We start from the raw sequence: 18,151 nt of genomic DNA on the forward strand, positions 1-18,151 counted from the left end.
GAGCGGGGGCCACTCTTCATCGCGGTGCACGGGCCTCTCACTATCGCGGCCTCTCTTGTTGCGGAGCACAGGCTCCAGACGCGCAGGCTCAGTAGTTGTGGCTCACGGGCCTAGTTGCTCCGCGGCATGTGGGATCTTCCCAGACCAGGGCTCGAACCCGTGTCCCCTGCATTAGCAGGCAGATTCTCAACCACTGCGCCACCAGGGAAGCCCGGGATTTTCTTTATTTGAGGAGGCACTGTTAGTTTTTGAGGCACGGGACCCGAACATAGAACGGTACAAGAAGGATGCAGCAGCCATTCAGAATGCAATCCAGTGCTACCGTGTCATCTGTGACGAGGAAAAAGAGCTACTACCCGTTTTTTCAAGAGGGTAGATAGAGTTCATTCCAGCAAGGAACCAGAACCTTTGCCATCAACGTCAGGTGTGAGTGAAATTGCAGCTTGCCCTCTGTCTCCTATTGCTGACGATCCTTCAGCTCTACCATCTCCCACCTCCTCTCCCTCCTCCAGTCAGTAACTCTTCTTGCCTGTTCCCTTGATGCCAGCCCCTGTATGCCAGCTGTTGTACTGCACTACTGTACTTTTCAAGGTACTGTACTGTAAGATTAATTGTAACTGTAAATGTTACTGTAACTGTAAATTGTAACTAAATTAACTGTAAAATGTTGTCTTTATTTTTTGTTTGTTTTTTATGTATTATTTGTGTGAAAAGTATTATAAACCTATTACAGTACAGTACTATATAGCCGATTGTGTTAGTTGGGTACCTAGGCTAACTTTGTCGGACTTACAAATTGGACTTACAAATGCGCTCTCAGAATGGAACCTGTTCGTACATAGGGGACTTACTGTAAAAACTTGTCGACTTATCCCGTGGTGCCATTACAGCAGTGTCGATATAAACAAGTGAACAAGAGAGAGTGAACAAATTCGGATTTCTTTGGCCGCCTCCTTTATCCACCTCCCACGTACCTACTACACCTAGTTATTCAGCCCACTCTGCAAAGACGCTGGCATCTTACCTCGGATCATAGGCCAAGGTTAAACCTCTGCTCTCACTGCACAGGATCCAGGCCTTTCTTATGTCATGGTGTTTTGTGCCCAGTAACACAGGGATGATGTTCATATAAGCATCATCCAAAACAGTGCTTTGAAAACGTTTTGACCACAACCCTCAGGAAGGAAGGAATTTACATAGTGATCTGTTATACACATGTGCAGGTGTGTGCATATACACTGGTAAACAAGTTACAGAAAACAATGTTTACCCTATGTCTGGTAAGTTCTGATATGTCTCTTCTACTCTGTTTCATTTTTTAAAACTCTGGTTTTTATCCACTACATTGATTTCACAATCTATTAATGGGTCCTGACCTGTAGTTTAAAACACAGCGATGCAGACTTCCCCAGTGGCGCAGCAGTTAAGAATCTGCCTGCCAATGCAGGGGACGCAGGTTCGGGCCCTGGTCCAGGAAGATCCCACATGCTGCGGAGCAACTAATCCCGTGCACCACAACTACTGAGCCTGTGCTCTAGAGCCCGTGAACCACAACTACTGAGCCCACATGCCACAACTACTGAAGCCCGCACACCTAGAGCCCGTGCTCCACAAGAGAAGCCACCGCAATGAGAAGCCCGCACACCACAATGAAGAGTAGCCCCCGCTCGCCACAACTAGAGAAAGCCCTTGCGCAGCAACAAAGACCCAATGCAGCCAAAAAATAAATAAATGAATGAATGAAAATTAAAAAACAAAACAAGACAAAAAAACCCACAGTGATGTACAACACTTTCACATTTTGAGACATGGAGTTATATTTCTTAAGCTAATCAATTTGGAATTGTAAAATTCTAAGAAATAAATATAGGGACTTCCCTGGTGGTCCAGTGGTAAAGAATCTGCCTTCTAATGCAAGGAACGTGGGTTCGATCCCTGGTCAGGGAGCTGAGATCCCACATGCTGCGGGGCAACTAAGCCTGCACGCCACAACTACTGAGGCCGTGCGCCTCGACTAGAGAGCCCACCCGCCACAACTACAGAGCCCACATGCTCTGGAGCCCGCGCGCCACAACTAGAGACAGAAAGCCCGCATGCCACAACTAGAGAGAAGCCCGCGCTGCAACAAAATATCCCTTCGTGCTGCAACTAAGACCCGATGCAGCCAAAAAAAAAAATTAAAAATAAATAAATAAATATAAATTTCAGTAGCAATATTGAAAAGATGTCTCTTTCCTGGCACATACAAAATGCGAAGCATTGAGAATCATTCTGGAGAATTGGTGGATGCAGATAAACATGGGTCAAAGCCTATGAAGGGGCCCAAGGGAAGAGTGAAGGCATTTAACGGAACCCAGCCAACCTACACAGTGGCAACGGGAGACTCTCACAGCAATGCTGCCATGTAATTTCATTTTCCTTTGTTAAAAGAAATGATTAAAAAAAAACTCTTGTGGTTGGGAAGAACCTTAAATGTCAAATTCTATTTTCTCCTGTTGGATGACAAAAGCAAATCAGCATTTCCTTTGAAAATATGAGCACTGACTTTGGTCCTATCCCAAAGAGTTAATTTCAATTAGAAGTAGAATAAAAAAAGATTCACTAAAATATTGTTCAACTTCATCTCTTTGTTTTTCAAACGATTACTAGAATTTTATTAGCCAAGGGAGAATAGCTGGAAGAGAAATAACAAACAAAAAAATACATCTTAAGGATCCTTAAGTACATTATGTATTTACAATTTAAGCATATTTTAAAAGGCCACAGTCCATCAGTTCATAAATGCATCAACTTATGTCACAGGCCCATTTGTCCACTGTCCTTTGGCTCAGGAGACTGTCCTTTGCAACCAACCCTGATCTCTCTGATGGCACCAGAAAGGAGGCTGTCATCTTAAAGGTAAACACGGCTCTGGAGGCAGGTGCTTTTCTCCAAGAAAACTTCCACCTGCCCGCGTCCTCCTCCACCGACATCCATGCCACCAACAGCCAACAAAAGAGAAGCAAAGGCCCGTGAACAGCTGGTACCGTGTCAGACTTTGAGGAGAACACATCCCTGTCTAGTGAGGGGTGGGTTCTGGAGCCTCTCCCCTGGCAGAGAGCTTGTCAACCGGCATTGACGGGTTCTCTGGGATTTCCCACAACTCCCATGGGCTGTCAGTTCAGAAAGTGCTTTCAAGCAGGCAGTGGCACCCACACCCGGTGGGGCACACCTCCTGGGTCCGAAACCACTCCATCATGTGGCTGGTGTGTCCCCCATGCCCGCAGGTCAGGCAGAAGTTGGACGACCCTCGCACGGCCACGTGGCAGATGGCGCACTGGAACGTGAAGCCTTTGCAGATGGCGCACTGCGTGCCCCTGACCTCGCTCCGGCAGTGGCTGCAGTACACGCCGAACTCTGGAGAAGGGTGGAGATGGCCAAAAAGAGACATGGTGAGTTCAGTTCTGCAAAGGGGAACCAGGCATTGTGAATAAGAGCGAGGTACTCATTTGGGGGATTCTGTAGGATCCTATTAGACCCCTGCTGTTCAATTTCCTTTTTTTGAATGGCAGAACCCCTTCTTCCACAACCTCACTAAGTCTTTTAAAGAGGAGCTGCTGTCATCACCGCAGTGGAAGGGTGCGGGCAGGGGGTGCAGCAGGCGCCTGGCTCTCAGAGGCCCTGGGTGGAAACCCCCGTGTCTGCAGCGGTCGAGGCTCCATCTCATTCCTCTTCCACCCCAACAGCTACAGATGCAGAGAAGGCAGTTAACAAACGTTTGTCTGAAAGCACTGAAGGATCAGTCGACACTCAGGCAAGAGCTGATTGGTCTCACAATCTCTTCCCTACCTGCCTGCTAATGACCCAGCAGCCTAAGATGGACGGAGTCAGGCCACCACAGGGCCGCCCCAGCGCGGGGGGAGAGCGGTTAGGACCGCCCTGCTCCACTGGTCCCCGCCTGCCCCGAAGTCCCTGTCCCCTTCGGCCACGGCCCTGGGGCCAGGAGGCCCATGTTAACCGCCCAGCTCCCTTGCTCACCCCCTGCTACCTGGAGATCCTTCCTCCTCCCAGACCGCCTTCCACCGCGCTGCATCGAGTGCAGACCTTCCCACGTGCTCTACAGGCTCTTTTGGGAACGGTCCCCTCACCGCCTGGCCCTAACCAAACCCCGCTGCGTCTCGGCCTCCTCCGAAGGAAAGGCCGGCTCTGTCTTACATCCTAAGGATGGAGGGGTGGGAGGGGAGGGTGGCGCATGGGTCCTCTCACCTCTAATCCACCACCGTCTTTCATTCTATCCAAAGTCCACTTGCACTTCCATGCGATCAGACCCTCTCTGGCTGTAGTTTCCCCTCTGACCAGCCTGAGTTACACGGTTCCACTTCATAGTCACTTTTTTGCAACTGGCCCCTCTCTCCCTCACGGTCCCACCTGGCAAAACCTTCACCTGGATGAGCCCCGTCCCTGGCCTCCTCCGCGTCAGCCCGGGAGCATTCCCACGGGAAGGCGCACGGTCAGGATGCTCGTCTCGCTGACCGCACCTGCAGGTAGACTCCTGGCTTGTGTGCCGCGGTCGGGCTCTTCCTGCCCGACTCCCAGGTGCGCACCTCACACCTCTGCCACGTTCTTAAGCCCCTCCCACATGCCCCTCTCTCACCTGATGGTCTCTTCTCTCCCTTCCCTAAGAAAATAGAAGCCTTCCAATGGGGGACACCTCATCTCAACACCCCCAAATCGTCACATCTCCCTCTTCTTTCACCTCCTACTGTAGAGGAAGGGTCCTGGTTTCTTTCTTCTATCAAAGCCAGCTCCTCTGCTTCACCACAATAGGCAGTCATTAAAACGGACAAATAGAGACTCTAAATACGTGGTAACTAAGGAAAATATTTTATGGTAGTTCCTAGTTAAGGTAAATCCTGAGATAAACTGGTTTGAAAATTTGGGTTAAAAATAGCTATGTCTTGGGACTTCCCTGGTGGCGCCGTGGTTAAGACTCCACCTGCCAATGCAGGGGTCATGGATTCGAGCCCTGGTCCGGAAAGATCCCACGTGCCACAGAGCAACGAAGCCCGTGCACCGCAACTACTGAAGCCCACGTGCTGCAACTACTGAGCCCACGTGCTGCAACTACTGAAGCCTGTGCACCTAGAGCCTGTGCTCTGCAACAAGAAAAGCCACCACAATGAGAAGCCCGTGCACCGCAATGAAGAGCAGCCCCCGCTCGCTGCAACTAGAGAAAGCCTGCACACAGCAAGGAAGACCCAACGCAGCCCCCCCGCCCCCCCAGAAAAAAGCTGTCTTCTTTCTCTAAGCATAACTTTTTAAAAAAAATTTTATTGGAGTACAGTTGATTTACAATGTTGTGTTAGTTTCAAGTGTACAGCAAAGTGATTCAGTTATACATATATATATATATATTCATTCATTTTCAGATTCTTTTCTCATATAGGTTATCACAGAATATTGAGTAGAGTTCCCTATGGTATACAGTAGGTCCTTGTTGGTTATTTATCACATATAGTAATGTGTGTATGTTAATCCCAAGTTCCTGATTTATCCTTCCCCTGTCACGTTTCCCCTTTGGTAACCATAAGTTTGTTTTCAGTATCTGTAAGTCTGTTTCTGTTTTGTAAATAAGTTCGTTTGTATCATTTTAAAAAAATTAGATTCCACATATGAGTGATATCATATGATATTTCTCTTTCTCTTTCTGGCTTACTTCACTTAGTATGATAATCTCTAGGTTCATCCATGATGCTGCAAATAGCATTATTTTGTTATTTTATGGCTGAATAATATTCCATTGTATATATGTATCACATCTTCTTTATCCATTCATCTGTCAGTGGACATTTAAGTTGCTTCCATGTCTCGGCTATTGTGAATAGTGCTGCTATGAACATAGAGGTGAATGTATCTTTTCAAAGTATGGTTTTCTCTGGATATATGTCCAGGAGTGGGACTGCTGGATCATATAGTAGTTCGATTTTTAGTTTGTTAAGGAACCTCTATAGTGGTTACACCAATTTACATTCCCACCAACAGTGTAGGAGGGTTCCCTTTTCTCCACACCCCCTCCAGCATTTATTGTTTGTAGACTTTTTGATGATGGCCATTCTGACTGGTGTGAGGTGATACCTCATTGTAGTTTTAATTTGCATTTCTTTGATAATTAGTGATGTTGAGCACCTTTTCATGTGCTTTTTTGCCATCTGTATGTTTTCTTTGGAGAAATGTCTATTTAGGTCTTCTGCCCATTCTTTGATTGGGTTGTTTGGGGGTTTTTTTGATACAGAGCTGCATAAGCTGTTTGCATATTTTGGAGATTAAGCCCTTATTGGTCGCTTCATTTGCAAACATTTTCTCCCATTCTGTGGGTTGTCTTTTTGTTTTGTTTATGGGTTTCCTTTGCTGTGCAGAAGCTTTCAAGTTTAATTAGGTCCCATTTATTTATTTTTGTTTTTATTTTTATTACTCTAGGAGACAGATCAAAAAAGATATTGCTGCGATTTATGTCAAAGAGTGTTCTGCCTATGTTTTCCTCTAAGAGTTTTATAGTGTCTGGCCTTACATTTAGGTCTTTGATCCATTTTTAGTTTATTTTTGAGTATGATGTTAGAGAGTGTTCTAATTTCATTCTTTTACATGTAGTTGTCCAGTTTTCCCAGCACCACTTATTGAAGAGACTGTCTTTTCTCCATTGTATATTCTTGCCTCCTCTGTCACAGATTAATTGACCATAGGTGCATGGGTTTATTTCTGGGCTTTCTATCCTGTTCCACTGATCTATAGTTCTGTATTTGCGCCAGTACCACACTGTTTTGATTACTGTAGCTTTGTAGTACAGTCTGAAGTTAGGGAGCCTGATTCCTCCAGCTCCATTTTTCTTTCTCAGGATTGCTTTGGCTATGTGGGGTCTTTTGTGTTTCCATACAAATTAAAAAATTTTTTGTTCTAGTTCTGTAAAGCATAACTGTATATATTATGTAAGACTTTGCTTTGTGTTCTCATTAAAAACTGATTAGTTTATATTTCTTAAGTTTCCTTTACTGGTTTTATTGGTTTGAATAGATTCAACATTTAAAATTATGAAAATGTAAAAACCGTGTGTTCACGTAAACTGAATGATAATAACATGTCTTTTTAAAAGGGTTGTTCTTTGGCACTTGAGATAACTGTATATGTAAACTATTCTCCATTTCTATCTGGGTAAAATGATTAAAATGTCATCTTGCTGAAAAATTCAATACATCATTAGTAATCATGTTTCTTTTTAGTGTGTCACTTAAACATAATTTCTAACATCCTTATTAACTTTAAGACCTTGAACTTATATTTCATTTAACTAATGAATAATCTTTAGGGGTGTGGACAATTTCTAAATGGATTTAAATTCCCAAAGAGAAAAAATACAAAAACACTAAGTCACTGAGCATAATCTTAATATTCTCTCTTGCCGCTCATTGTTGCACATAATGGCATGACCACTAGTTAACAGCTGGTAAGAGTATGCATCCACTTTGGGTGATGCTGGTAAACATGCTAACTTTTGCCACTTTAGGAGGTACAAAGGGATGTGGAATGTGTTCAAAATCGCTTAGAAATGTACAATCTCCCAAGACTGAACCAGGAAGAAAAAGAAAATATGAACAGACCAATTACCAGTAATGAAATTCAATCAGTAATTTAAAAACTCCCAACAAACAAGACTCCAGGACCAGAAGGCTTTACGGGTGAATTCTACCAAACATTTAGAGAAGGGTTAACACCTATCTTTCTCAAACTATTCCAAAAAATCACAGAGGAAGGAACACTCGTAATTTACAAGGTCAGCATCACCCTGATACTAGAACCAGACAAAGATACCACAAAAAAAAGAAAATTACAGGCCAATATCACTGATGAACATAGATGCAAAAATTCTCAACAAAATTTTAACAAACTGAATCCAACAATACATTAAAAGGATCATACACTTTGATCAAGTGGATTCATCCCATGGATGCAAGGATTTTTTCAGCAAATCAATCAGTGTGATACACCACATTAACAAATTGAAGAATAAAAACCATATGATCATCTCAATAGATGCAGAAAAAGCTTTTGACAAAATTAAACATCCATTTATGATAAAAACTCTCCATAAAGTGGGCATAGAGGGAACATACCTCAACATAATAAAGGTCTTATATGACAAACCCACAGCTAACATCATACTCAACAGTGAAAAGCTGAAAGCATTTCCTCTAAGATCAGGAAGAAGACAAGGATGCCCACTCTTGCCACTTTTATTCAACATAATACTGGAAGTCCTAGCCACAGCAAACAGACAAGAAAAATAAATAAATAAATCCAAATTGGAAAGGAAGAAGCAAAAATGTCACTGTTTGCAGATGACATGATACCATACACAGAAAATCCTAAAGACACCACCAGAAAACTACTAGAGCTCATCAACAAATTCAGTAAAGCTGCAGGATACAAAATTAATATACAGAAATCTGTTGCATTTCTATACACTAACAATGAACTATCAGGAAGATAAATTAAGGAAACAATCCCATTTACCATCACATCAAAGAGAATAAAATACCTAGGAATAAACCTCCCTAAGGAGGTAGAAGACCTTTACTCGGAAAACTATAAGACATTGATGAAAACCACAAAGCTGTCAACTGTCTTTCACTGGAACACTGATAAACTTGGGGGATCTCAGGGAAGGAGGCACAGAATCACAGGCACAGGCTTCACAGGTGAAACCTGGTAGAGGCGAAATGGATCATTCTTGGTTCCTAACAGACAAACTAATAAGGACAATAAAAATACTGCTGGTACATGGAACGATCAAATTATGATTCCCAAGGCTTTATGGAACCTCCAGGTGGAAGCTAACCCCAAAGGTTTAGTGTCATACAATTCTAGTTTGTTAATCACATAGAAGAGTTATGTGTGTTAATTAACACCACATTACACAAATGTAAGTAAAACCAGCCAAGTAAATAAGACATTAAATTAATAAACTGAAACAGAAAATTGCTGAATAAAATTCAGGTGGGCAGATAGGAACTGGGGGAGGGCTGCACCTTCTCTACCACCATTCTAACCTAGCTCCTCATACCTCAATAGAAAAAACAAAGACAAAAATCACCTTGCATATGGAGGTTTTTTTTCCTCTTTTTTTTTAAAGAATACTCTGTCTAGCATTATCCCCTCAAAATAAATGAAGCCTGGAGTCCTTTCTATAAATATCTAATCCCCTAAATTAAAACAACTTCATCCCTCAAATCTTGCTGCTGATACGGAGTGACCCTTGCAGATGTGATAAGTGTGGGAGGAAACTGCTGGTTTTCCACCAGGAGGAGACCAACTTGGCAACCTTGTCATATTCAATACCTGCTATTTCCTGTATTTGGGTAGTCTGACTCTTCCAAAGGAAAAACTTTAAGGATGAAATACTTAATGTTTTTGTCTGTGACTCTTCCACAATCCACGCTCCCCCCTTCTTTCTGAAATTTTGTAGCATTGTTTGTAATGGTATTAGGACATACTATTCATTCTCGAACATCATTTAAGTCTTCATGAGCTTCTGTTTCATCTCTCTAATTGGATTATAGACTTCTTGAATGACCCCCTCCCCAAACCACACCTTACAGTTCTTTGTCCAGCCCACAGAACCCAGCACGACCTTTATAATAGGAGATGTCAATACGTCTAGCTGATTGATGGATTGACACATCAGTTACATATCTCTGTGATTCATTTATTTTCCTGGAAACTAATTTTAAAAGACAATTTGCTCCAGGCCACCATTAATCTCTCCCTGATATACTTTCATGCATGTAGATGCTCTGAAAAATATGTACCCACATAGAATTTTCTGTCTGCATTTCTTTACGTACATGCACCAAGATAATCCATATTTGGGGCTTCCCTGGTGGCGCAGTGGTTAAGAATCCACCTGCCAATGCAGGAGACACGGGTTCGAGCCCTGGCCCGGGAAGATCCCACATGCCACGGAGCAACTAAGCCCATGTGCCACAACTACTGAGCCTGCACTCTAGAGCCCGCGAGCCACAACTACTGAGCCCACGTGCCACAACTACTGAAGCCTGCACGCCTAGAGCCCGTGCCCTGCAACAAGAGAAGACACGACAATGAGAAGCCTGCGCACCGCAACGAAGAGTAGCCCCCGCTCGCCAAAACTAGAGAAAGCCCGCGCCCAGCAACGAAGACCCAACACAGCCAAAAATTTAAAAAAACAAATTAATTAATTAATTAAAAAAGATAATCCATATTAAAATAATCCTTGTTATTCAATGTATGTATTAGTATGTATGTATTTATATATTAGTTTGGTTTGTTTTTTTTAATTGAAACTATACTCGCACAACTTAAAGGGTCAAATTATTCTATGTATCGTGTTATGAAAAGCAGCATTCCCTTCCACTCTCACACCCATCACCCTCTAGAGGAAATTCTTAACTATTTCTTCTGTTTCTACCACCCTATCTCTACACAACATGTTCATAAAGCTATTTCTTAATTGTTGTATTTAAGCACTGTCTCTTGACCTTCTCTGGTGGAAGCTCTTTCATTCCCCAATCTCCCCAACCAGACTCATGTACCACCTGTTCCTCATCTTCCCCATGCGGTTCTATTATCAGCTGGTTGGATCAGTACTGTTTTCACATTATTTCTCTAGGTAAATATTACTCAAGCCAAGCCACGTACCATGATGACTTCCTTTCTTTCTTGCACATTTTGTTCCTCCTAGAGTTAGTCTTGTTTTTCCTGTTTGCTTAGTTACATACTTATTGATAATTCATCTCCAAACATCTGAATCTTCTGTAAATACATTGAATACTGAAATACACTATATATACTGAAATACACAGATTTTTTTTTCTCTTCTTGGAGACAATGCTCTGAAGCTCCAACCTGGACTGGTCTGTCTTCAGGTCTGTCACGTACATCTCCCTTCACCATCATCCCAACACCCTGGTTTCCTGGCTTGAATCTATTTCTCCTCCTTGGATAGGCTGAAGGCCTACTTTTACTCTTGATGGATAACTTGGGTACAGAATTCTAGGTTAGAATTCTAAGAGATTCTAAGAGGATCATTTTCTTGAGAACAGGGAAGGCACTGCTGCACTGTTGTCATCTAGTTCCAGTATCTAGTTCACTGCTCCCGAGAAGTGTGATGCTATTCATATTCCTATCCTTTGTATGTGACCTGTTTTCTCTCTCTGGAAGCTTCTAGGATCTTCTCTATAACCCTGGGTCTTTCCTCATTCGTATGCTAGCTACGTGGTGGCCCCTTTATTGGGAAATGTGTCCACCTTCTTTGGAGAATGAACTTCCGTTTTCTGCTGGGGGAGAGGAAGGGTGATAACTGCTCTGCAAACTAGGAGTGGGGATCTGGGGACCCTAGAAAGGCCATGACACAATACTCCTGTTTTTGACCTCACCTTCGTGCCACTTGCAGAGGTACGGGGTACCACTAATTGCTGAGCCACCTGGGGGTTCTGCCATGTGTGTTGCTGTTTTTCTGCCTGCCAGTTCAGGGCTCAGCTTTCTCCCTGTGAGATCAGGTATCACTAACCTACCTGCTTCCCAGGTCCCAAATTTTACTGCCAACATTACTTCTCCTTGCATGGTTGTGTCTTTACAGAAAAGCTCTATGTAGACACTTTGGCAGGGTCTAGGGGAGAAAGGAAATCAGTGTGTGTTCAGTCCACTCTTGTATCTGTCTTTCATGTCACTCTTTAGAAAACATCTCTTCTCTTAGTTTCTTTCATAGTACAGTCTTGCCTTTCCTCAGAACTCACTGGTATCTCATTCTAAGTCTCTGTTTCTGGTTCTTCCTCCAAGACTCAATCTCCAAGTACTGGTTTCTCTCAAGGCCCAGAGTAAGTGGGCTCTCTTATTTGCTCCTCCCATCCTCTTCCTCCCCGCCCCCCAGCTCCCAGGTAAATGCACTCAACTCTCACAGCTTGAACACCACCGACATGGTGCAGATTCCCACATTCCTAGTTTTAGCCCTGAACTGTCCTTTAAGTTCCAGACTCATATCCAACTGCCTGCATGATTTCTACAGTCTGAACCTCACCAACATTTCCAACTGTCCCAAACTGAGTTTTCAATTTTCTTCCAATCTTTTCTATCGTAGAATATGGCACCACCATCTACCCAGTTGCTTGAGCTGGAAACTTGGGAATCATCTAAGCTTTGCCTCTTCTCCTCAAGCCCATACCCAACTTGTTAGTAAGTCATATTGAGTCTACCTCTAAAATACATTTTTACTCCACTCATCTCTCTCCACCTCCACGGATGTCACCCCGAGACTAGGCCGTCCATCTCTCTCTGACTACTCTAAGAATCTTCAAATGGCCTTCCTACCTCTGCTTCTATCCTCCTCCAACCCTTTCTTCCTATAACAGCCAAAGGGATCCTCTTACAATGGAAACCAGAGTACATCACTTACTTTTTTTTTGGCCTCACCACGCAGCTTGCGGGATCTTAGTTCCCTGACCAGGGATCGAACCCGGGCCCATGGCAGTGAAAGCACAGAGTCCTAAGCACTGGACCACCAGGGAAGTCATATAACTTACCTATTAATGTCCTTTGAAGCTCACCATTGGACTTAGAATATAATCCAAATTCTTTACCATGACTCTCAAGTCTGACTGTCCTACAGTCTAATTTTACAGCACTCTTCTCACTCATTATGTTCTAGCCACACTGGCCTTCCTTCACTTGTTTAGAATAACAAGTTGTTTCCCCCATGGACCCCCTCCCTCTGCATGGGACGCCCTTCGTGCTGCTCTCTCCCTGCATGTGTGGCTCCGCCCCATACTGCAAAACCTCAGCTCCTGCGAGAGCCTCCCCGATACAGCTCGCTCGACATGTCTTCTAAGATTCTCCCCCCACTGCTTCCCTGCCCCAACACCCCTTTTGTTTGCTCATAAATACTGATCACAATTTGTAATTATATTTTTCTCCCCCACTGGTCTGTGAGTTCCACCACGGGAAGGAGTGAGTGTGCTAGCGCTGTGACTCAGAGGAGTCTGATAAACATTGGTTGAATCACCGAATAAATATCCCTACTTCCAGTCAATGTCTGAGGATTGTATAGAAAACTTCTTCCGTTACAGTAAAAATGTAATCACCTCATGAAATGCCAAGGTTTTCGGAAGCTTGAAACAGACCCAAAATGCTTCAGAAATTTCTGCTTATAAAGGAGAAACTGGAACTTCATTCCAAGTATTATGTTATGGGCACATTAAATTATAGGACTTTTCAGAGAGTGACGGGAACAGAAAGAAATTCTTATTCACCAATTCCTTTGTGAGGATCAGGAGGACAGGAAACAAACTTCAGCACTTCAGCTCGTTTCTCCCTCAGACCCCAGCGGTAGAGGATTTCTCCGTAGCATTTCTTAAAGTCATCAAATTGCTGGGTATTGGCGGGGTCCAGAAGCCTGGATCAAATTCAAAATTCCAGTCAGTTCCTTTCAGAGAAACAAGCTCAAGGCCAAACAGCACTTAATATAACAAATGACACATAATATGCTAAGAGTCCTGATTTTGGGGAATCTAAGCGTCATGAAATTGCAGCTCCCACCTGCGAAGGTCATTACCTTTTATTTTTATCGTGCTGGTCACGCTCTCGCTCACGAGGGTCACTGTAGGTCAGACTCCCAAATCGGATTTCTTCTGGTGAGGACTCTCCCCAGGGTGAAGATATGTGCTCTGTCTCTCTTCCCACTGAAAAAAATCAAATGGGAAGAGAAGATGAAAATCAGAGAAGGCATGGGAAATACCTGAAAACTCTCATAATGTACATGTGTCCAATTTACTCCCTGGAAGAAAGATAAGCTAAGTTGAAGATCCTGAGAAATGGAACTAAACAGAACACTCTCCTAGCCTTACCTTTTTGTCTAGGTATTTACTATTAAGGTAACTTGATAATTAAGTACACACATAATGATTAAGCAAATTATGGTAGAGATGATGTAGAATATTAGGCAGGCATTACTTATAAAAACTCTTTAAATGACATGAGAAAATGCTCATGACAAAATAAAAAATGCAACACAAAAACCACAAATATAGAATGACCCCCCCCCACACACAAAGATTGGAAGAAAATGTTCTGGAATGTTAACAGATGTTATTTCTAGGTGGGGGAATCGATGATCACTATTTTCTCCACTAATGTTTTTTGTTTTTTGTTTTTCTTCACTGGGCAAATAGTACTTTTGTAATCAACAAAACTAAGACCATTTTTAAAAAAGAAATTTAAAAAATCCAGAAAACACAAATACACTTCCTCGTTAAATAGACCTTTATGGCCAGCTGGAACCAGGCTCAGCTTTATTCCTCTACCCTGAAGGAGGTACGTGGGGAGAGGGAGGTGACAGGAAGTGGCAGATGATCGGGAAAGGGGCTTGTGCAGGAGAAAGGATAAGGGTTCGCGTTTGGGGGTGGACACTGGGAAGTCCCACTGTCAGTTTCTTAAGGTTACAAGATGGAAAGCAACCCAGCAAGGCAGAGAGACCAGAAACCAGCCTGTTCAAACACGAAAAGCCCAGACCTTGCTGACTACAGTATCCCCATCATACTCAATTTAAAGGGCAATGAGGGGAGGCTTCCCTGGTGGTGCAGTGGTTAAGAATCTGCCTGCCAATGCAGGCCACACGGGTTCGAGCCCTGGTCCGGGAAGATCCCACATGCCGTGGAGCAACTAAGCCTGTGCGCCACAACTACTGAGCCTGCGTGCCACAACTACTGAAGCCCGTGCACCTAGAGCCCGTGCTCCGCAACAAGAGAAGCCACCACAGTGAGAAGTCTGTGCACCGCAACAGAGTAGATCCCGCTCACCACAACTAGAGAAAGCTTGCATGCAGCAACGAAGACCCAACGCAGCCAGAAATAAATAAATTAATTAATTAATTTAAAAAAAAAAAGGGGCAAAGAGGGGGACTTCCCTGGCGGTCCAGTGGTTAAGACTCCAAGCTTCCACTGCAGCGGGCCCAGGTTCGATCCCTGGTCGGGGAGCTAAGATGAACTAAGATCCCGCAAGCTTCGTGGCATAGTGTGTGTGTGTGTGTGTGTGTGTGTGTGGGGCAAGGAGAAACAAGTAAAAATATGGAGAGTATTCATCAAGTAAAGATTACATATTAAATCACACACCACATTTAGAGTATAAAAACCCAGCGTGGAAACTAACACACCATTGTAAAGCAATTATACTCCAATAAAGGTGTTTAAAAAAAAAAACAAAAAACCCAGCGTGGGCTAAGGCAGTTCCATACCAACCTATGTTCCAGCCACCAGTGTTGAATCCTGGGTCGGACATACTCGAGCAGGAACCAGAGGATGTAAAGCTGGGCTGCAGAGCAAACAGGAGCAGTATGAGAGTGCCGTTCCCTGTGACGGCGACCTCTGGGAAAAGTCAAACTCACACCAGGAAACCCCCAACTTACGTATCGACTGTGGGACACCACAAGGTTAGATGAGCGGCTGGGAAAAGGCCCGAAGGGGTTTGGTATCCCCTGCGGCCGAGACTGGGCTTCAAACACGCTGCAGAGCATAGCCAACGTCTGCACGTCCCGGAGCCGGCAGTAATGAGCCAGCCTGGAGAGAAAGGGGACAGGAGAGGAGAAGGCATGAGAAGGGCAGGGGGAAGGATGACTGTCACGACAGCGGCGGGTTGCCGCCATCGGGGTAGGAAGGCAGAATTTTTTTTTAAATTTATATTATTGAAGTATAGTTGATTTACAGTGTTGTGTTAATTTCTACTGTACAGCAAAGTTCTTCAGTTATACATATATATATATACACATTCTTTTTCATACTCTTCTCCATTATCATTTATATAGAATGGATAAACCACAAGGTCCTACTGTATAGCACAGGGAACTATATCCTGTGATAAACCACAAGGTCCTACTGTATAGCACAGGGAACTATATTCTGTGATAAACCATAAAGGAAGGGAGAATTCTTGATTCTGCCTCAAAAGCCCCCTTCAGGAACGAGGGCTTTCTACAGATCCAGGGGCTTGATCGACTTTGAGTTTGGCTAAATTTGTTTTGGAATAACATGTATCTGAGTATTACACATGACTTAGATATAACCAATCTGAAAGCTCCTAGCTGGCATCCAGGCCTGGGTTCAGACTCGAATGGAGCTTCTTCAAGAATTAAGGAGACTCAACTCACATCTGAGTGAGGCCATACATGCTCTCTCGGCCTCCCCAACTCCAAGGAGGCATCACACCGCTTCCTGGGGGGTTTCTATGTCCTCCATTCATATGACGTAAGGCTACATGGAGGTGCTCAGAGAGCACGGTGCCACCACAGTATGGGGAGCAGGTCACAGACTCGGGAGGTGGCATTATGAGTTTGAGCTATTAAGTAAGAACAACAGGGGATAGTTTTACCTTTTAGGTCCTCACATCCCCTTTGCTCCTTTCAGTACAACTGTGCTAGATAGAATGTGAGGTAGAGATCCCAGAGACTTGGCCTTGGTGATGGAATAATATTGATACTTTCCTACCAAGCAATGTCTAATAGTTTTAAGGTGTTTTCACACTATCTCATGAGCCTCGTATGAAGTGGGTAGAACAAGCACCATGAGCAGCCTGAAGCAGGAGCACGTGTCCCAGGTCTGGCCTCAACAAGTAGGTAAAGCAAACCTCCACCTGAAGGAAGGAGAGCTTTTCCATCTCTCTGTCAGGACCTGGGCCTCGCTGTCTTGGAGCCTCAAGTGGTTTTTCCTGGTTGTGAATCATTTTGCACACTGTATTTCCAGTTTGCCATATTTCAGTGCAATAAATCAAACACAAACTCAAGGTTTTCATAAACTGTCTAACAGGGTGAATGCATCGTGGCCTTTGGAAAACACGAAGGCCAACGTGCAATTCTCTAACCTGCTCTCAGGGGCGAGATTCTATAGCACCCAAGAAACTTTCTACCTCAAGAACTCAAACTCCTGTGTTCAGACTGATGTACTTCTGGGCCAAAGCATAACTCTCTCAAGGACACATGAGTCCTAAATCCTTGTTATAAATGACAAATACTGTATAATTCCTTCTGCTCTAAGAAGTGAGTTCTGCACAGAAATTATAGCAGCCCTAAAAGGAAAGGTCTCACTTCCTCTTCTCATGCCTCAGGCCTTTGCACTTTTCTCTTAGACAAAAACACTGAAAGTGTTTATAGACCTAAAATTCACATCACTCATTTTCCTCACTTTCAGCTCTCAAAACCTACAGGGATTCCAGTAGCTGTCGCCCAAATGGATGTCGAGCCCAGGGTGTTTCCAAATCTGGGTCAGACTTCGGACCAAGGCAAAGATCCGTAGCTACTGTAGCCAGCGACCAAACCTGGACAGATCAAAGAGAAATATCCACACTCAGACTGGTGAGCACAGGACCGGGAACCATGAAAGAACCCCACCTCCTCCTCCTCCACACACAGCCTAAAGCCTTGCTACTCTGGGGGCGGCCAAAGCTGGGAGCTTACTGAAATGCAGAGTTTGACACCCCACTCCAGACCTACTGAAGCAGAATTTGCATTTTAGCAAGATTCTCGGGGGACTTGTATGCACATTTGAGAAACACTAGCCTTAAAAACTTCTATGAAGCAGACGTCAGAGAAATGACACCACGCAACAACTTCCCTGGATGGTCTATTTAACCACTGACTCATGTGACTTTTTCTGCTGCTTCATTAGTGAACTGGCAGGGAGAAAAAAATGCATTCGGTATCACACTTAAGATTGTCCTTTGCCCAAATAATGAAAAACCTTCCATTACAAAAGTTTCAGTATACTCTCTGAAGTTACAGAAAAATAGGCCAAGAAAAAATAGACTCGGCTTTCTTTTTGTTGACATTAAATCTGAGGAATATCCCCAAACTTGAAACCTCACGGGGCTTGGAGTCCTCAAGCAGAAACTAATGTCCATGAAGTGTCTATTAAATCCAAGATTTAGCACACGCTAAATATAAATACATCACACCATCAACAGAGTCCCCTCCCCTCTATACCTTTAAAAATGGAATACTGGGGACTTCCTTGGTGGTCCAGCGGTTAAGACTCTGCATTCCTAATGCAGGGGGCCCAGGTTCGATCCCTGGTCAGGGAACTAGATCCCACATGTGTGCCACAAC

At 43.8% G+C, this 18,151-nt stretch overlaps 1 protein-coding gene and 1 non-coding gene across 4 annotated transcripts in view; one reads left to right on the plus strand and one right to left on the minus strand.

Moving 5' to 3' along the window:
* Positions 1-2,632: 2,632 nt before the first annotated feature.
* WDR59 (WD repeat domain 59) overlaps positions 2,633-18,151 on the minus strand; it is an 84,582-nt gene continuing 69,063 nt past the window's right edge. For 2 of the 3 annotated variants that reach the window (XM_036834187.1, XM_036834185.1), the window contains 6 exons: positions 17,252-17,364; positions 15,464-15,614; positions 15,297-15,369; positions 13,616-13,742; positions 13,314-13,456; positions 2,633-3,396 (listed from right to left, as the gene is read on the minus strand). In XM_036834187.1, coding sequence (XP_036690082.1) covers positions 3,161-3,396; positions 13,314-13,456; positions 13,616-13,742; positions 15,297-15,369; positions 15,464-15,614; positions 17,252-17,364 — 843 coding nt within the window. In that variant the 3' untranslated portion in view covers positions 2,633-3,160. The remainder of the gene's footprint in view (positions 3,397-13,313; positions 13,457-13,615; positions 13,743-15,296; positions 15,370-15,463; positions 15,615-17,251; positions 17,365-18,151) is intronic. The other variant, XM_036834186.1, reaches the window with a different exon arrangement.
* TRNAR-CCU lies at positions 18,054-18,126 on the plus strand. The gene has a single exon. It is a non-coding gene; the product is annotated as a tRNA-Arg (tRNA).

Source organism: Balaenoptera musculus, chromosome 19 (genome assembly GCF_009873245.2).
Source record: "Balaenoptera musculus isolate JJ_BM4_2016_0621 chromosome 19, mBalMus1.pri.v3, whole genome shotgun sequence".
NCBI classification, from domain to species: Eukaryota; Metazoa; Chordata; class Mammalia; order Artiodactyla; family Balaenopteridae; genus Balaenoptera; species Balaenoptera musculus.